The 18,039-nt window shown below is 40.6% G+C and overlaps 1 protein-coding gene and 14 non-coding genes across 15 annotated transcripts in view; all 15 read right to left on the bottom strand.

Annotated features, from left to right (window-relative positions):
• Window positions 1–914: 914 nt before the first annotated feature.
• Window positions 915–988, bottom strand: trnat-ugu (transfer RNA threonine (anticodon UGU)). The gene has a single exon. It is a non-coding gene; the product is annotated as a tRNA-Thr (tRNA).
• A 428-nt stretch (window positions 989–1,416) lies between these two features.
• trnat-cgu (transfer RNA threonine (anticodon CGU)) lies at window positions 1,417–1,490 on the bottom strand. The gene has a single exon. It is a non-coding gene; the product is annotated as a tRNA-Thr (tRNA).
• Window positions 1,491–1,645: 155 nt separating this feature from the next.
• On the bottom strand, window positions 1,646–1,735 carry trnar-ucu (transfer RNA arginine (anticodon UCU)). The gene is given in 2 exon segments: window positions 1,646–1,681; window positions 1,699–1,735. It is a non-coding gene; the product is annotated as a tRNA-Arg (tRNA).
• Window positions 1,736–1,936: 201 nt separating this feature from the next.
• trnat-agu (transfer RNA threonine (anticodon AGU)) lies at window positions 1,937–2,010 on the bottom strand. Its single transcript has one exon. It is a non-coding gene; the product is annotated as a tRNA-Thr (tRNA).
• Window positions 2,011–2,554: 544 nt separating this feature from the next.
• On the bottom strand, window positions 2,555–2,628 carry trnat-ugu (transfer RNA threonine (anticodon UGU)). The gene has a single exon. It is a non-coding gene; the product is annotated as a tRNA-Thr (tRNA).
• Window positions 2,629–3,056: 428 nt separating this feature from the next.
• On the bottom strand, window positions 3,057–3,130 carry trnat-cgu (transfer RNA threonine (anticodon CGU)). The gene has a single exon. It is a non-coding gene; the product is annotated as a tRNA-Thr (tRNA).
• Window positions 3,131–3,285: 155 nt separating this feature from the next.
• On the bottom strand, window positions 3,286–3,375 carry trnar-ucu (transfer RNA arginine (anticodon UCU)). The gene is given in 2 exon segments: window positions 3,286–3,321; window positions 3,339–3,375. It is a non-coding gene; the product is annotated as a tRNA-Arg (tRNA).
• Window positions 3,376–3,576: 201 nt separating this feature from the next.
• On the bottom strand, window positions 3,577–3,650 carry trnat-agu (transfer RNA threonine (anticodon AGU)). Its single transcript has one exon. It is a non-coding gene; the product is annotated as a tRNA-Thr (tRNA).
• Window positions 3,651–4,192: 542 nt separating this feature from the next.
• trnat-ugu (transfer RNA threonine (anticodon UGU)) lies at window positions 4,193–4,266 on the bottom strand. The gene has a single exon. It is a non-coding gene; the product is annotated as a tRNA-Thr (tRNA).
• A 428-nt stretch (window positions 4,267–4,694) lies between these two features.
• Window positions 4,695–4,768, bottom strand: trnat-cgu (transfer RNA threonine (anticodon CGU)). The gene has a single exon. It is a non-coding gene; the product is annotated as a tRNA-Thr (tRNA).
• Window positions 4,769–4,923: 155 nt separating this feature from the next.
• trnar-ucu (transfer RNA arginine (anticodon UCU)) lies at window positions 4,924–5,013 on the bottom strand. The gene is given in 2 exon segments: window positions 4,924–4,959; window positions 4,977–5,013. It is a non-coding gene; the product is annotated as a tRNA-Arg (tRNA).
• Window positions 5,014–5,214: 201 nt separating this feature from the next.
• trnat-agu (transfer RNA threonine (anticodon AGU)) lies at window positions 5,215–5,288 on the bottom strand. The gene has a single exon. It is a non-coding gene; the product is annotated as a tRNA-Thr (tRNA).
• A 543-nt stretch (window positions 5,289–5,831) lies between these two features.
• On the bottom strand, window positions 5,832–5,905 carry trnat-ugu (transfer RNA threonine (anticodon UGU)). The gene has a single exon. It is a non-coding gene; the product is annotated as a tRNA-Thr (tRNA).
• Window positions 5,906–6,333: 428 nt separating this feature from the next.
• Window positions 6,334–6,407, bottom strand: trnat-cgu (transfer RNA threonine (anticodon CGU)). The gene has a single exon. It is a non-coding gene; the product is annotated as a tRNA-Thr (tRNA).
• A 2,669-nt stretch (window positions 6,408–9,076) lies between these two features.
• The window catches only part of LOC141323603 (uncharacterized), a 118,083-nt gene continuing 109,120 nt past the window's right edge, over window positions 9,077–18,039 (bottom strand). The window contains exon 4 of the mRNA XM_073833487.1: window positions 9,077–9,611. Within this exon, the coding sequence (XP_073689588.1) occupies window positions 9,077–9,611 (535 nt within the window). The remainder of the gene's footprint in view (window positions 9,612–18,039) is intronic.

The following is an 18,039-nucleotide window of genomic DNA, read 5'->3' as shown; positions in this document are numbered from 1 at the left end:
TTTGGATTAAGAATATATTTATCTGAAAAAGTAAATTATTTTTACTGTGTTTTGCTATTATTTAACACTGTTTCTGCGATGACTTTACTCCTGAAACGTTTTTGGACAGGTCTATATTGTCAATAAACGAAATGGGCCTGTTTTTCACTGAAAAGCGCCTAAATAATATTGTAATAATTGGCTATAACTTGCTTGGGGAATGTTATATATAGACAAAATTTTATTTGGAAGTGTAAAACACCTAAATACAAATTTTTAAAGAAAAAAATCCAAACTTCAGAAGTTTTTGTTTGAGTACACAGTAAAAAACACCCAATTGTTGGTAGCGTTTTTTCCTAAAATTCTGGAAATTCACTAATTTTTAGAGAAAACAAAAGGAAATTTGTAATTTTAAATTAGCTAGACATAAAGTTCAAGTTCTTATGTTTATAATGATATATGACAATTGATGCTGACTGCTAGAATAGGTCTGAAAAAACAAAGAAATATACAGGTGCCTCAGGTGCCCCAAAAATGTTCTAGGTCTTTAAGGGTTAATCAATGTACGCTGAGAACAGGAGGCCTCAAAATGGTTTCTGCTGTGCGAGGGCAACACTGTGCAGTATGGGCTTAACAAAATGGCAAAAAGCGTGACTCTGGTGAGACTCAAAACCGCAACCTTTGAATGGCCTCATCTGGAATTCTAGAAGTCCAATGCACTATCCATTGCGCCACAGAGCCGGTCAATATGCCAGGCTGGGCCACTGAGGGCTTTTCTTACAGATTTGTGCCTATCCAGCTCAGCCAAGTGGCACGCTATGTGGGCAGAAAGACAGGTCCTCAGGTCTTTGCACAATTGAGGCACAGTTCAAAAATATACAGTGTAGTTGGGGTCTCCCATCCAACAGTGAGGCCAGAGACAGCCACCGGTGGAAAGGCACCGCTGGGATTCGAACCCAGGATCTCCTGTTTACAAGACAGGCGCTTTGACAAGCTAAGCCACGGCGCCACCTCGGTTGGATCCGTTAGCCTGGGATGCTATCCTTCAAAAGCAGGTGAGAGGGTAGTGTTGCAAGAGAAACCGCCCGCTAACCTCGAGCTTCTCTGTGTCCCCATTCGCCGTCCGTTTTTTGGTAAAGCACGAGCTCGGCTGTATTGTGGCGCGCAGCCAAAGGCATCGCTGGGATTCGAACGCAAGATCTCCTGTTTACTAGACTAGCCTGGCAGCGCGTTCGCCCTCCGGGAGGGCGACTCAGACGATCCAGGCTTCCAGAGAAGAGGCCAAGGGTTGGCTGACCGTGCGCTGGACAGCTTTAAGGCGTTTGCCGACAACTGAGTCTGGGCGATTTGCAAAATTACCCACTCGCTGCCCTAGCTGTCCCTGTTTCCGGGTCGCTTTCGGAAAAGCTTGCGCTTGCTGGACTGCAAAGCCGCCCAAGGCACCGCTGGGATTTGAAGCCAGGATCTCCTGTTTACGAGACAGGCGCTTTAACCAACTAAGCCACGGCGCCAAACCGCACGCAAGGCTGTCGGGAGGGTGACTCAGAGGATCAAAACATCCAGAGGCGGGCCAGGTGCTGGTACGCTTAAAAGAGAATGTCTACAAATTTCTACTGCCTGAGGGCAACACTGCACAGTATGAGAGTTACTAGAAAGCCAAAAGCCACGACTCTGGTGGGACTCTAACCCACAACCTTTGAATGGCCTCGTCTGGCAGTCTAGAAGTCCAATGCGCTATCCATTGCGCCACAGAGCCCATAAGGGGGTAGCAAGCAGAGCCGCGTCAAGGCTGACCTTTCGGGTCTGTGGCCGTCCAACGGTAAGAGAGCGCAGGCTCTCTCTGCAGGAAGGACAGGCCCTAGGGTCTCTGCACAATTGCGGTGTCGTTTGAAAGGCAGAGGCACTGTAAGGGCCTCAGGTCCAAGGGAGAGCAAAAAGATCCAACCTGTCGTTTGCAAGGCTCCGCTGGGATTCGAACTCAGGATCTCCTGTTTACTAGACAGGCGCTTTAACCAACTAAGCCACGGCGCCACTCCTCTTGTTAGGCGTGGGGAGGGCGGCTCAGAGGATGCATGAATCAACACTTCGAACATCCCTGCTGCCTCCACTTGATGCAAGACAGTGATTGCCATACCAAAAATGAATTGGTTCTTGGGCATGTTTTGTTACCTTTTAAATATGATTGACTTTTTTTTTAATCAATGTACGCTGAGAACAGGAGGCCTCAAAATGGTTTCTGCTGTGCGAGGGCAACACTGTGCAGTATGGGCTTAACAAAATGGCAAAAAGCGTGACTCTGGTGAGACTCAAAACCGCAACCTTTGAATGGCCTCATCTGGAATTCTAGAAGTCCAATGCACTATCCATTGCGCCACAGAGCCGGTCAATATGCCAGGCTGGGCCACTGAGGGCTTTTCTTACAGATTTGTGCCTATCCAGCTCAGCCGAGTGGCACGCTGTGTGGGCAGAAAGACAGGTCCTCAGGTCTTTGCACAATTGAGGCACGGTTCAAAAATATACAGTGTAGTTTGGGTCTCCCATCCAACAGTGAGGCCAGAGACAGCCACCGGTGGAAAGGCACCGCTGGGATTCGAACCCAGGATCTCCTGTTTACAAGACAGGCGCTTTGACCAGCTAAGCCACGGCGCCACCTCGGTTGGATCCGTTAGCCTGGGATGCTATCCTTCAAAAGCAGGTGAGAGGGTAGTGTTGCAAGAGAAACCGCCGGCTAACCTCGAGCTTCTCTGTGTCCCCATTCGCCGTCCGTTTTTTGGTAAAGCACGAGCTCGGCTGTATTGTGGCGCGCAGCCAAAGGCATCGCTGGGATTCGAACGCAAGATCTCCTGTTTACTAGACTAGCCTGGCAGCACGTTCGCCCTCCGGGAGGGCGACTCAGACGATCCAGGCTTCCAGAGAAGAGGCCAAGGGTTGGCTGACCGTGCGCTGGACAGCTTTAAGGCGTTTGCCGACAACTGAGTCTGGGCGATTTGCAAAATTACCCACTCGCTGCCCTAGCTGTCCCTGTTTCCGGGTCGCTTTCGGAAAAGCTTGCGCTTGCTGGACTGCAAAGCTGCCCAAGGCACCGCTGGGATTTGAAGCCAGGATCTCCTGTTTACGAGACAGGCGCTTTAACCAACTAAGCCACGGCGCCAAATCGCACGCAAGGCTGTCGGGAGGGTGACTCAGAGGATCAAAACATCCAGAGGCGGGCCAGGTGCTGGTACGCTTAAAAGAGAATGTCTACAAATTTCTACTGCCTGAGGGCAACACTGCACAGTATGAGAGTTACTAGAAAGCCAAAAGCCACGACTCTGGTGGGACTCGAACCCACAACCTTTGAATGGCCTCGTCTGGCAGTCTAGAAGTCCAATGCGCTATCCATTGCGCCACAGAGCCCATAAGGGGGTAGCAAGCAGAGCCGCATGAAGGCTGACCTTTCGGGTCTGTGGCCGTCCAACGGTAAGAGAGCGCAGGCTCTCTCTGCAGGAAGGACAGGCACTAGGGTCTCTGCACAATTGCGGTGTCGTTTGAAAGGCAGAGGCACTGTAAGGGCCTCAGGTCCAAGGGAGAGCAAAAAGATCCAACCTGTCGTTTGCAAGGCTCCGCTGGGATTCGAACCCAGGATCTCCTGTTTACTAGACAGGCGCTTTAACCAACTAAGCCACGGCGCCACTCCTCTTGTTAGGCGTGGGGAGGGCGGCTCAGAGGATGCATGAATCAACACTTCGAACATCCTGCTGCCTCCACTTGATGCAAGACAGTGATTGCCATACCAAAAATGAATTGGTTCTTGGGCATGTTTTGTTACCTTTTAAATATGTTTGACTTTTTTTTAATCAATGTACGCTGAGAACAGGAGGCCTCAAAATGGTTTCTGCTGTGCGAGGGCAACACTGTGCAGTATGGGCTTAACAAAATGGCAAAAAGCGTGACTCTGGTGAGACTCAAAACCGCAACCTTTGAATGGCCTCATCTGGAATTCTAGAAGTCCAATGCACTATCCATTGCGCCACAGAGCCGGTCAATATGCCAGGCTGGGCCACTGAGGGCTTTTCTTACAGATTTGTGCCTATCCAGCTCAGCCGAGTGGCACGCTGTGTGGGCAGAAAGACAGGTCCTCAGGTCTTTGCACAATTGAGGCACGGTTCAAAAATATACAGTGTAGTTTGGGTCTCCCATCCAACAGTGAGGCCAGAGACAGCCACCGTTGGAAAGGCACCGCTGGGATTCGAACCCAGGATCTCCTGTTTACAAGACAGGCGCTTTGACCAGCTAAGCCACGGCGCCACCTCGGTTGGATCCGTTAGCCTGGGATGCTATCCTTCAAAAGCAGGTGAGAGGGTAGTGTTGCAAGAGAAACCGCCGGCTAACCTCGAGCTTCTCTGTGTCCCCATTCGCCGTCCGTTTTTTGGTAAAGCACGAGCTCGGCTGTATTGTGGCGCGCAGCCAAAGGCATCGCTGGGATTCGAACGCAAGATCTCCTGTTTACTAGACTAGCCTGGCAGCACGTTCGCCCTCCGGGAGGGCGACTCAGACGATCCAGGCTTCCAGAGAAGAGGCCAAGGGTTGGCTGACCGTGCGCTGGACAGCTTTAAGGCGTTTGCCGACAACTGAGTCTGGGCGATTTGCAAAATTACCCACTCGCTGCCCTAGCTGTCCCTGTTTCCGGGTCGCTTTCGGAAAAGCTTGCGCTTGCTGGACTGCAAAGCTGCCCAAGGCACCGCTGGGATTTGAAGCCAGGATCTCCTGTTTACGAGACAGGCGCTTTAACCAACTAAGCCACGGCGCCAAATCGCACGCAAGGCTGTCGGGAGGGTGACTCAGAGGATCAAAACATCCAGAGGCGGGCCAGGTGCTGGTACGCTTAAAAGAGAATGTCTACAAATTTCTACTGCCTGAGGGCAACACTGCACAGTATGAGAGTTACTAGAAAGCCAAAAGCCACGACTCTGGTGGGACTCGAACCCACAACCTTTGAATGGCCTCGTCTGGCAGTCTAGAAGTCCAATGCGCTATCCATTGCGCCACAGAGCCCATAAGGGGGTAGCAAGCAGGGATGCGTTAAGGCTGACTTTTCGGGTCTGTGGCCGTCCAACGGTAAGAGAGCGCAGGCTCTCTCTGCAGGAAGGACAGGCACTAGGGTCTCTGCACAATTGCGGTGTCGTTTGAAAGGCAGAGGCACTGTAAGGGCCTCAGGTCCAAGGGAGAGCAAAAAGATCCAACCTGTCGTTTGCAAGGCTCCGCTGGGATTCGAACCCAGGATCTCCTGTTTACTAGACAGGCGCTTTAACCAACTAAGCCACGGCGCCACTCCTCTTGTTAGGCGTGGGGAGGGCGGCTCAGAGGATGCATGAATCAACACTTCGAACATCCTGCTGCCTCCACTTGATGCAAGACAGTGATTGCCATACCAAAAATGAATTGGTTCTTGGGCATGTTTTGTTACCTTTTAAATATGATTGACTTTTTTTTTAATCAATGTACGCTGAGAACAGGAGGCCTCAAAATGGTTTCTGCTGTGCGAGGGCAACACTGTGCAGTATGGGCTTAACAAAATGGCAAAAAGCGTGACTCTGGTGAGACTCAAAACCACAACCTTTGAATGGCCTCATCTGGAATTCCAGAAGTCCAATGCACTATCCATTGCGCCACAGAGCCGGTCAATATGCCAGGCTGGGCCACTGAGGGCTTTTCTTACAGATTTGTGCCTATCCAGCTCAGCCGAGTGGCACGCTGTGTGGGCAGAAAGACAGGTCCTCAGGTCTTTGCACAATTGAGGCACGGTTCAAAAATATACAGTGTAGTTGGGGTCTCCCATCCAACAGTGAGGCCAGAGACAGCCACCGGTGGAAAGGCACCGCTGGGATTCGAACCCAGGATCTCCTGTTTACAAGACAGGCGCTTTGACCAGCTAAGCCACGGCGCCACCTCGGTTGGATTCGTTAGCCTGGGATGCTATCCTTCAAAAGCAGGTGAGAGGGTAGTGTTGCAAGAGAAACCGCCCGCTAACCTCGAGCTTCTCTGTGTCCCCATTCGCCGTCCGTTTTTTGGTAAAGCACGAGCTCGGCTGTATTGTGGCGCGCAGCCAAAGGCATCTCTGGGATTCGAACGCAAGATCTCCTGTTTACTAGACTAGCCTGGCAGCACGTTCGCCCTCCGGGAGGGCGACTCAGACGATCCAGGCTTCCAGAGAAGAGGCCAAGGGTTGGCTGACCGTGCGCTGGACAGCTTTAAGGCGTTTGCCGACAACTGAGTCTGGGCGATTTGCAAAATTACCCACTCACTGCCCTAGCTGTCCCTGTTTCCGGGTCGCTTTCGGAAAAGCTTGCGCTTGCTGGACTGCAAAGCCGCCCAAGGCACCGCTGGGATTTGAAGCCAGGATCTCCTGTTTACGAGACAGGCGCTTTAACCAACTAAGCCACGGCGCCAAACCGCATGCAAGGCTGTTGGGAGGGTTGCTCAGAGTATCAAATCTGCATATTAGATTTCTGAAGGATCGCATGACACTGAAACCTAGAAAAATAATGATGCTGATTATTTAGCTTTGCATCACAGAAATGAATTATTTTTAAAATTATATTAAAACAGAAAACATTGTTATAATGACATTTCACAAAATCACTTTATTTTTGTATTTTTATCGCATAAATGCAGATTTGATAAGCATAACAGACATTTGACCAATACTGTAATTGATTCTTTTTGCTTCATAATTTTTTTTTATCTGCTATAAAATCTTAAAATATGGTCCACCCAAAAAGTTCAAATTCTTTTATCTCTCTCGTGTTATTCCAAACCTTAATGGCTTTGTTACTTTTTGTATTCTTTCTATATTTTAAATATGACATATTATGAATTAAATTTTAGTTTTTACCATGCACTTCATCATCTATCAATCTTATTTGATTCTGGTGAGCCACACATTTTAAATGTAAAATGCATTGGTTTAGGTTGGCTGGTTCAGGATGGGCCAATGAACTTGGAAGCTATTCTGGTGGTAAACAAAAGTGGAGAGAAAGAGAACTTGACACAGCCTGATAAATAAAAAACCAGACAACAAGCACAACTGTGAACTGTGTTGCACCCTCTCAAATGATGAATGTGATTTTATTCAGATTTGACTATTAAGCAAAACGTTGCATTTGTAATGCATTGTATTTAGATATTTCGTATCTAATAGTGTTATATTAAGACTAAATTTGTGGCAAGAAAATCTAATGTGAAGATTCATAAACTACAGATCAACTATCAAAACAAACCTATGCCCTTGTATGATGATTCAGCAAAACATTTAATAATAGGCTGTTATTTACAGTCGCAGATTCCAAGGATGACTATGATGCAAGACACCAAGTTCCTGTCTTGGATTTGTACTGAAATGCAGCCCATATTTCATGTTTTTTTTTTTCTGGCATGACAAGGCCCTTGAAGAGCTTCACCTCAACATTCAGGTAATCTTTACCTGTCTGAAGGCTGTCATCAGACGTGGCCACTGCAAGCTCAACTCCCCATCTGTGATATACTGTTGAGGTATATTATATATTGGACAACATATTAATTTGCTTCACTGGAAATCATTTTAAAATGTCAAGTAAATGATGACAGTTTTCATTTTTGGTGAACTATCCTTTCATCAGTTTCTTTAATTTGAAATAAAGTTTCTGAGCTAGCTTGAGATTAAATGTGGGTCATGTTCTTTGAAGTTATATAGTTCTCCACTGTAGTCTTCAAGGTGTGAGGTGTATTCAGATAGCTTTGCACATGTAGCTCTTCAAAGTTAGCCTGAAGTTGTTAATCAACACATGCACACAGTTTCACAAAAAATACATACAAATTCTCATTAGATCACATTGCACATACACAACTAGTGCATCTAAAAAAAAAAATAGAATATCATGAAAAAGTTCTATATTTGTTGCAATTTAATTCAAAAAAGCAAACTTTTTTTATTCTAGATTCATTGCACACAAACTGAAATGTTGCTAGATATTTTTTGATGTATTATTCTGATGCCTGGGCTTCAAAAACGCCTCAGCAGTGCCACAGGATTATTGCCTCCATGTCACGCCGCATTGAAGCCGTAATTTGTGTAAAAGGAGCCCCAACCAATTATTAAGTGAATAATTAAATCTACTTCAGAGATCTTGAACATTTCTGTTTTGTATATCTTTTTGATCTTTGGAAAAAATATTCAAATTTTTTGAGGGACTGATTTTTTGTATATTTTTTTTTAAGGTTGTATCAATCTGAATTAAAACTAAAAAAAAAACCTCTTGAAATATTTCAGTTTGTTTGCAATGAATCTAGAATATAAGAAAGTTTCCTTTGAATAATTAAATTACAAAAAATAAAGAACTTTTCCATGAAATTCTAATTTTTTGAGACACACTTGTACACATGCAAACAGAAAACATATTTAAAATGCATAAAAAAGTAAAAATAAATAAATAAAAATCACAGGAAAAGGTTATATAAAATACATTTTCACTACTAGTGTTTATCCAGTTATGGCCAGCTACATTATTACCTTATTAGACATTATAAACTCACATCCCACACAGAATATGTTGTCTTTTTTGCTATTGTCATCACACACTGAACTGCCTAAGTCTGATTGGGACCATGGGTCTCCAAATATGAAGACCAGCCTAATAGGTCAACAATGGGGTCATGGGCAAAATCAGTCTCAAATGCCCTTGAATAAAAACAAAACCATTCACAACAGAACTTTCAAATCTGTGGACTCAACCAAAATAAATGACCCAATGTTCACATGTTGGACTTACATTTAATACATTTTATCTTCATGAGCCGCAGGGTGTAATTTGGATTTGTCTGTGCATGTGTTGTTTTACTTTTAAAGGTTTGGTGCCCATCCACTTTGATTATATGACTGACAGACTGCACCGGTTTTAGTCAAAAATCTTTGTTTGTGTTCTGCTGAAGAAACAAAGTCACCTACATCTTAGATGCCCTGGGGGTAAGCAGATAAACATCAAATTTTCATTTCTGGGTGAACTATCCCTTTAACATAATTCCATAGCTGTAGATGTGTGAAGAAATGAGAAGAGGGTAATCCAATGAATCACTCTGTTGTCTAAACATGATTTTGCAAATGGTTTTTCAGGTCATGTTGATATATGAAACTCTCCTCACAATGAAGACACTTGTAAGGTCTCTCTCCTGTGTGTATTCTCATGTGAACTTTTAGGTTTCCTTTAACCGTGAATCTCTTTCCACACTGAGGGCAGGTGAAGGGTTTTTCTCCAGTGTGAACTCTCATGTGATTCTCAAGGTTTGCTTTGTGTGTAAAACTCTTTCCACAGTGATGACACATGAAAGGCTTTTCTCCAATGTGAATTTCAACATGATCCTTAAGGTGATTCATGTCTGTGAAACTCTTTTCACACTGATGACATTTAAAACCGTTCTCTCTTGAATGAATCCTCATGTGATTATTAAGGCTTAAATTATTTCTGAAACACTTTCCACACTGATCGCATGTGAACGGGTTCTCTCCAGTGTGACTTCTAATGTGAATCTTCAGGTTTCCTTTAACCGTGAAACTCTTTCCACACTGAGGACAGATGTAAGGTTTCTCTCCGGTGTGAATTCTCATGTGGATATTAAGGCTTTCTCTGTATGGGAAACATTTTCCACACTGATCACATGTGAAAGGCTTCTCTCCAGTGTGAACTCTCATGTGAATCTTGAGCTTTTCTTTTTGATTCCAGGTTTTTCCACACAGTTTGCAGATGAAAGGCTTCTCTCCAGTGTGAATCCTCATATGATTAGAAACGGTTGATTTATGTGAGAAACGTTTTCCACACTGACCACATTCAAACGGCTTCTCTCCAGTGTGAACTCTCAGGTGACTCTGAAAATCCTCTGTTCTTAGGAAGCTCTTCCCACAATGTTGGCAGGTATAAGGTTTCTCTCCAGTGTGACTTTTCATGTGGACTTTAAGGTTTCCGTTTTTACTAAAACTCTTTCCACAATGTTGGCAGAAGAAATGACTTGTAGTTCCAGTCTTCTGAGCTCTTTTTTGAGAGGAAGTTTTTTCAGTCTGTGAAAAACTAAAAGATTTTTCTCCAGTTATGAAATCATGTTTTATATCTTTCTCTTCCATTCCATTCAGATCTTGACTCTCCACTTTTACTGTCACAATGTCTAAGGCAAAAAAAACAAATGCATGTTAAGCCCAATTGAATAGCATAACACTATGCTATCCGTTATGGAGCAGAATTATTATTCACATTTTGAGTTTGTGTTATGCACCTTTACATAGACATATAAGCATGCTTGGATGGCTAGAAACACTTTTAAAAATTTACAGATAATGTACTCACCCTCTTGTCATCACAGATATTCATATCTTTCTTTCTTCAGTCATAAGGAAACTGTTTTTTTAAGTAAAACAGTTCCGGATTTCTCTCCATATAATGGACTTCTATGGTGCCCCTGAGTTTGAACTTCCAAAACGCAGCTTCAAAGGGCTCTAACTGATCACAGTCAAGGAAAAAATGAAAATCTAGAAAAATGATGGGTTATTTTCTAAATTGTTTTACAATTTATATACCTATTAACCTCAAATTCTTGTCTTGTCTAGCTCAGCAAGATGAGGGTTTGAGATTAAAAAGTATATAAGTTGTAAATGTTTTTCAAAAATACCCGATCATTTCGCTAGATAAGTACCTTCTCCTCGTCTGGGATCATTTAGAGCCCTTTGAAGCTGCATTTTAGAAGTTCAAACTCAGGGGCACCATAGAAGTCCATTATATGGAGAGAAATCCTGAAATGTTTTCCTCAAAAAAAAAAAAAAAACACCATTTCTTTACGACTGAAGAAAGAAAGATATGAACATCTTGGATGACAAGTGGGTGAGTACATTATCTGTAATTTTTACTATAGTACACAAGTTGTGTGTGGTACTATCTAAATTATTCTCAAAATGTATTCTGTTTGTAAATGTAAAGTAAAAAACAGCACTAACTCACTGGATCATATACAAGCTAGTCTCAGTCTGTCTGAAAAAATAATGTCGCTAAAGGTTCATTGAGAGTTTGTTCCTCAAATTTACATCGTGGGTCTTAATATGAAGAAGATTCCACACATCTGCTGCTACTACGTGAAGAAGAGAAGAAACACTCATCCTAGACCAACTTCTGATGATACATACATTTACAACTGAGCTGGACAGAAGATCAAGGTCATAACAGATGATTTATTATTATTATATATATATTTTTTTCATATTATTATGCATTATTATAAACATACTGGCCATGTTATCTGCTCTTTAAAGCTCTATAAATCAAGAACTAATGTAGACAGCATGCAGTGAATATAGTAAGCTGTGTCAACTGGAGAAATGTTTCATATTACTAGCAGACTGATGTTTTTGAAGCTCTGAATATTGTAAAATCCAAGTTTTAGTATTACACAAATAAAATGTTTAATTACTACACAAAACATTAATTAATTTCTGTAGAGCTGGACATTTTAATAATGAACAAATGAGTTCAGCTTTGAAAATGAAAACCAACCTGTTTGTTCCTCAGTGTCTTCATGTTTAACTCTGAATGTTTCTTCAATCTTCATGTCTTCACTCTCCTCTTTAAAAAACGCCATCTTGATAATTGTGTCGCATGGATCTGTTTTTTTCTGTGTGTTTGAACACTTTGTCCTGTTTAAGATCATAATAATAATGAAAAATAAACTGAAATGAATAAAAAGCACACACAGAAGATTCCTATTTGCATTAAGTTGAACTTAGCCTTTACTGAAATAGCATGCTACATTTAAAGTATTACAGGTTCATAAAAAAATCATTACCCATGCTGATTATTATTTATTTTCGTTGCATTTCCAGTTTTGGTCAGCAGCGTGTGTTGATTCGAAACAGTGAATCATTTAAAAATAATTCATTTTTTGAATCATTGATTCAATTGACTCGGAATTTCTCAAAGATCCGTTTCTCCATCAGTGACTGAATTCGTCTTTATGATAAACTGGTTCAGATATAAAGAGCGAAATCAGATGCACTGTTTCTGAGCGCTTTATTCACACAAAATAACCTTAATAAGTTACACTATTTAACAATTAATTTCACATTTTTATAAACAATTCTCTAAACGAGTTGTTTTGATTTAAACACTTTAAAATTTTAAAAACACTCACCTTTCTTCAGCAGAATCACAGGCTGCATCCGAAATCGCATACTTCCATACTATTTAGTAGGCAAAAAGCAGTAGGCGAAGAAAAAGTATGCATGAAATCTCAAACACCACAAAAGAGTAGGCGAGATTTACCAGGATGAAGCACTATTTCTCGCGAGATTCAGGTGTACGTATACCTAAGTATCGTTCAATATGCCTACTTATCTACTATATAGTAGGCGAAATGGGTACGTGAGAAGAGTAACCACAAAAGAATAAGCGAGAGATCCCCGGATGCCTACTGCGTCCCGCCCAGATTTCGAAGTGCCGATCGAGGGATACTTTTCTACTTTTCTATCCCAGAAGCCCACGGGAGATCAATAGCCTACGTCATCATCGAACGTGATGGAGAACAGCAACAAGGGTGTTTTCAAAAGTGAGTAACCTTACGCTGTTCCTTGTGTCACAATCGCGTAGAACAAACTGTTAAATCGCTTAAGGTGTAACAGTATAGTATATTTGTGACTGTTCTGGAAAAACATGTTTTATGTATAGCAAACAGGGGAGATCCAGTAAACACACGTATATCTCCAAAGTGAATGTACATAAACCATATACATCTAAATGTCTACAGTATTTAATATGTGACAGGAAAAAGTTCGCAAACAATTGCATATGAGCACGTAATAGACATCTGAGTGTTGTGTGCTGTTACAGTAGAATTCACTGTTGTCAACACTGTTTACTTTATATGGAATGTAAATAAACGCATTTAAATATAGTAACTAAACATAACTGATCTTTTTTATTAATATAAATAAATAGAGGAGCATTTGTGTTGGATAAAATGCGAGTGTAAATGCAGTGTTGAGCACATGAATCACAGAGGTGACTTGAAACTTTTCTGGATGTTACAGGGACAGGACGTGATGGACAGCAGAGACAGGTGAAGGTGGACACGCTGGTCAGCTGCTTCATCAGAACAAAGCTGCAGAATTGGCACAGCTGTTGATGGCAGTTGTTATTTACAGGCTGTGAACACATGATTGTTATAACAATTACTTTGAATAAAGCTTTGTTTTATGTGTCTTTGACTTGTACTTATTTAACATCAAGGTTACTTTTATTTATTCTTTTACAAATTTATTTGTGTTTCTTGTTGTCAGTTAATAAAATATAGCATTAATTCATTACTTGACTGAGAATTGAGATGTATTCAGATTGACTGCATAGTCATGAATATGTCATGCATATGGCGTATTAAAAAATGCATGTAGTTCATTTTACTAAAAATATAATTAATTAGTGGTTAGCATTTATCAGTATTATTGTTCATAAGAGTTGGTGGTGTCTAGCAATGCATTCCGAGGTCATCTTTAATTTCTAAGTAATACTTAATTCTTTCGAGTGTAAGATCAAAAGTCTTCTCCAAAGACGTGATCTTCCAGCAGCTGATTGACGTCTACAAGGAGGGCAACGTACTAGGTAGGGTTGTCGTGATGCCATTGGGTGTTCTGTGCATCCGTCGCCTTTATTTTATTTTATTATCACTGCAGAACTTAGAAGTACATACAACCGCAAGAAAAGGCTGTTTTATCAGTAAAAAATAATGACAGAAAAAAACTGTAAAGGGTTTGCGTACATGTGATTCTCTACACGTGAAAAAAAAAAAGATTAAATATCTTTAAATTATCGTAATATTCATTTAATCATAATGCATTAAAATTGCATGTGTTGTTTTTTGTTATTTATAATCCTCGGGGATGAAATAAGAGAAGTCCCACAATAAAAAGAGGAAAACAAAGGAGATTTTAAGCCAGTTTTAGGTGTGGATAAACAATTTTGCACATAAATAAATTAAAAACATATTAAAGTTACGATTTTAGGTTTTCGTAATAAAAAATAACATCTTTAAGGATTAAACTGGGTTATAGCCTAAAAACGTACTAAAAACATAAAGGTATCTGTTTCTTCTGGAAGACCACAAAATGAGAAATTTGATCAACATAATAATATATACAAATAGATAATATATACAAATAGATTAATTAAACCTGTCGCTCATATCTTTTAAATTGTTGCTCTTGTCTTAACGTCGTAGATCACATGATAACGTCATCATGGCGGATCGCATTCATACTCAACGAGATTTGGCTGTAGAGTAGGTACTCTTTTAGCGCTTGTTAAGTACCTACTTATTGAAATTAAGTACCTACTCATGAAGTATGCGATTTCGGATGCAGCCACTGACAGGAGCGCAGCGCAGCCTTATGACGTCTTCACCAGGCCAAAATAAAAGTCCTGTTCGTTAGAATATAGAATTTATTATTAAAGGTCTTATTTTTAAATGCAAAATCAATATCTTTTCATCAAATTACAGGACTATAAAGGCAATAATATTTGGTTCATAATATTTATTTGAGCAAATAGCTACTTAAAATAGATGTGTGTAAATAACAATTAATGCAAAATGTAATTATGTTGGTCAAAATTTAATCATAGCCTACAAAAAAAAGCAGATAGATAAAAAAATAAAATAAAAAATAAACGGAATACATTTTGCTTAACAAGATTTCACATTTGTATTTATACACATATTAAGTGTCACATTTTGTCTTTATTGATGCTTCTGCTTAATTTCTTTAATTGGTGTCTTTGTTCTTGCTGATCAATATCTGAGTTAAATGTGAAAGCAGTGTCTGAAGGTGATACTTTCCCTGATCTCTGTGATAATGACTGTGATTTCACATTTATTTTGTTTGTATGAAGGCTCAAAACAAATAAAATGGGAACATTCATTTTTTTTTTGTACCATTTTTGCTAAAATATATCGTTTTATAGAAGGAGGTTTCATAGGTTTGGCAAATCAATTTATTAGAAGTTTGTATAGACATCTTTTGGGGGCGTTCTTGGGAGTCTTTTTAAATATTGTTCACGTGAGAACTTGCACGCCTGACCTTGCGTTGTTTCCATGTCACTTCTCGCGTGTGTTTGGTTGTGAGACGATTTACGGACCGGGACAAAGTTGTCGGCGATTCTTCCTATTGTAAATTCATGCAGTGTGAAACCTCCTGTCGCCGATCCATCTTGCAGTGTGAAAAGATCTGTGACGCGATTGCTTTGAAAATCGTGCAGTCTGAACTCGACATAAGTTGTCTTTACAGGTCAACACTGCTTTACCCGCTTCTGCAGCTTGTGAACATCTTTACAGCACAGCAGGGATTATTTTCAGTCCCAGGAGGGCAAGAATGGACTCAGAAAACTTTGAGAATCAGCTCCTTCTCAAGCTGAATAAAAAATACTGCCACTTTAGTTAAATCAGTAGTGCAATACTGCACTAGCATACTCACCAAAAGTATAATTAATGGCATTGCTGACTAATGATATATAGTGACACAAATACTGATATAACATTCTTCCTGGAGAAATGCATGACTGAAACAGAGTTTTGTACCCTTTACAAATAAACCTTAAATTGAAACGGCCTGCTCTGAAATGGTGTTATTTCATTTGGTTCTAAAGGAAACTTTTTAGCTTTAATTTTCTGAGCTCATGATAATTTTAATAGACTAAGTGCCTGACTATATCATTCTATTAATAGATCAGTGTGCTAAGAGTAACATTAGAGTCTTTTCACATATTGTTGATCAAGCAATTGTGACAAAAATGATAACGGGATATTATAGCCATAATGAATCATAGTACTTTGGATACTTAAGTACATATGAAGGCACATACTTTAGTACTTTTAGTCAAGTGAAATTGTAAAGGGAGCATTTTTACTTTTACTGTAAATCTCTACTTAAACTCAAGTAGTTGGTTTGTGTACTTTGTCCACCGCTGGTTTGGAACGACATGAGGGTGAGTAATTAATGACAGCATTTTCATTTTTGGGTGAACTGTTACTTACATAATCAGTGCAGAAATCCAGATATTAAATCCAAAAAATGGTTCACAAACTTATTCTTTCCACTGAGCAAAGGCACATGGTACTTTATTGTACTGTGTAACATAATTTAAAAGAGAAACTGATATCAAATGCAGCTGAAACAAGTTACACCTTGAAGTAGGGAAAACCACAGAGTGGCATAAAGATAAATTGATTTTTATTTAGTGGTATTTTGGAGCAATCACATGACTGTTATAAAACAGCAAACAAGTTATGGCACCAAAAAAAAAAAAAAAACATTTAAATAAAAAATATGGATGGCTTTGAAAGCAAGACTGAATTCCCAATGCGTGGTGGTGCCCGAGACATAACACATTCATATTGCATCTTAAGCATACCACATTGACTACCACATCCTAAAGGTTGGTACAGTGTCCTGCTTCACACCTTTGTATACTGTAATTACAAGTTCCTTGAATTTGATGAAAGCTTTGTGGCATTTCCCTGGCCAGCCAACATGTTGTCACCTTTCCCAAAAGCTTGAGATTTGAAACTTCTTTACAAAAATAACAAGAAAGATTAACACGTTGACATAACTGTTTTGATTGTGGCTGACTCTGCATACAGTCTAAACAATAATGCTTTAAAGCCTTTCCTTGAGGGCACAGCAACTGATTGGGCACGCATCCATGTGGTGCACAGATTTGGATGCCTTGAGGGCAAATGGCAGTCTCTGATGAAAAGGAATGACTTAAGGACAAGCAACATAAAATACATTGTCACAGCATGTATTGTGCTATACAACTTCTGTTAGAACTTCAATCTGCAATTCATCAAATCCCCAATACATTTAGAGAGCTGTGAAATACCTGAGCAGCCACAGGAACAGATCAATGATGATAGCATTCAAACTCCACTCCATGAAGTTATATCCGCAAGGCTTTAGAGGTTTTTATTAATCAGTTTTCATTAAAACACTGACAAGAAATCCAGCACAGCAAAAATCCAAAACAATTCAGTGGTGACACCATTTCAGGAATACCTCCTGACAACATTCACCAAGTTCTCAAGACAGAACTTCTGCAACACTTTCGCTACTGGGCAGCAGCCATATAAAACAGTTCTAAACAAATAATTCTTACTGTACAAGTTGTACTACAAATACTTTACAATGAAAATATTATATTGTCAACTTCTGAAGACAAATCTTCCATGTTATTTCAAGTAAATACACAACATATTACAGCTTAATTTAAACAAAATGACTTTTTGTGCTTTGCATGGTGGGTAAACACGGTACTGAAAAGGAAAAGATAGAAAAAGGAAAGGATGTGACGTATGGCCAAGTATGGTGACACATACTCGGAATTTGTGCTCTGCATTTGCATTTAACCCATCCAAGTGCACACATTAAATAATAAAGACACAACATCTCATTTCTATAATGACCAGCGCAATCTATCAAGCGCAGCACAAATTACCGCCTGCTTTAAGGCATGCTTTTTTGGGTGTTAAATAATGGCAGAACCAGTAATTTGACAAGCACAAACATTGGTAAAATGTGTTACAGATTCATTTTAATACTCTTCTGACATAAATTTTGCGTCTGAATAGAAACTCCTACATATGGATATTCAATCAGGTCAGGCACATACAGTAACTTTGTCTACACCTTTTCAGCCCTAATTCTACTCTGCGCGTATTTAGTAAATCCTGACAGTACTATTTCAGCACCAAAAGATGGTTTTACGCTGATGCAAGCTGTAAGTCTGGCCCATAATCAATGAAATATTATTAAATGACATACTTTACTGACATACATATGCCCTCCAGAATCCGCTCCTCCTGAACTCTAATGGGGCTATAGTACCCTAATTCCCCCCAAGAAAATTTGGGGGGCCATATGCCTGAGTTTCCTGCTCTGCCATGGCTTCCTGAACTGCCTGATCCGCCATAGCTCCTAGGACTGTCTGTTTTGTCAAGGCTCCCTGAACTGCCTGATCCGCCATGGCT

This window comes from Garra rufa, chromosome 1 (assembly GCF_049309525.1).
Source record: "Garra rufa chromosome 1, GarRuf1.0, whole genome shotgun sequence".
NCBI lineage: Eukaryota > Metazoa > Chordata > Actinopteri > Cypriniformes > Cyprinidae > Garra > Garra rufa.
Note: the sequence above shows the minus strand (reverse complement) of the source record. Positions and strands in the feature narration are given on the sequence as shown.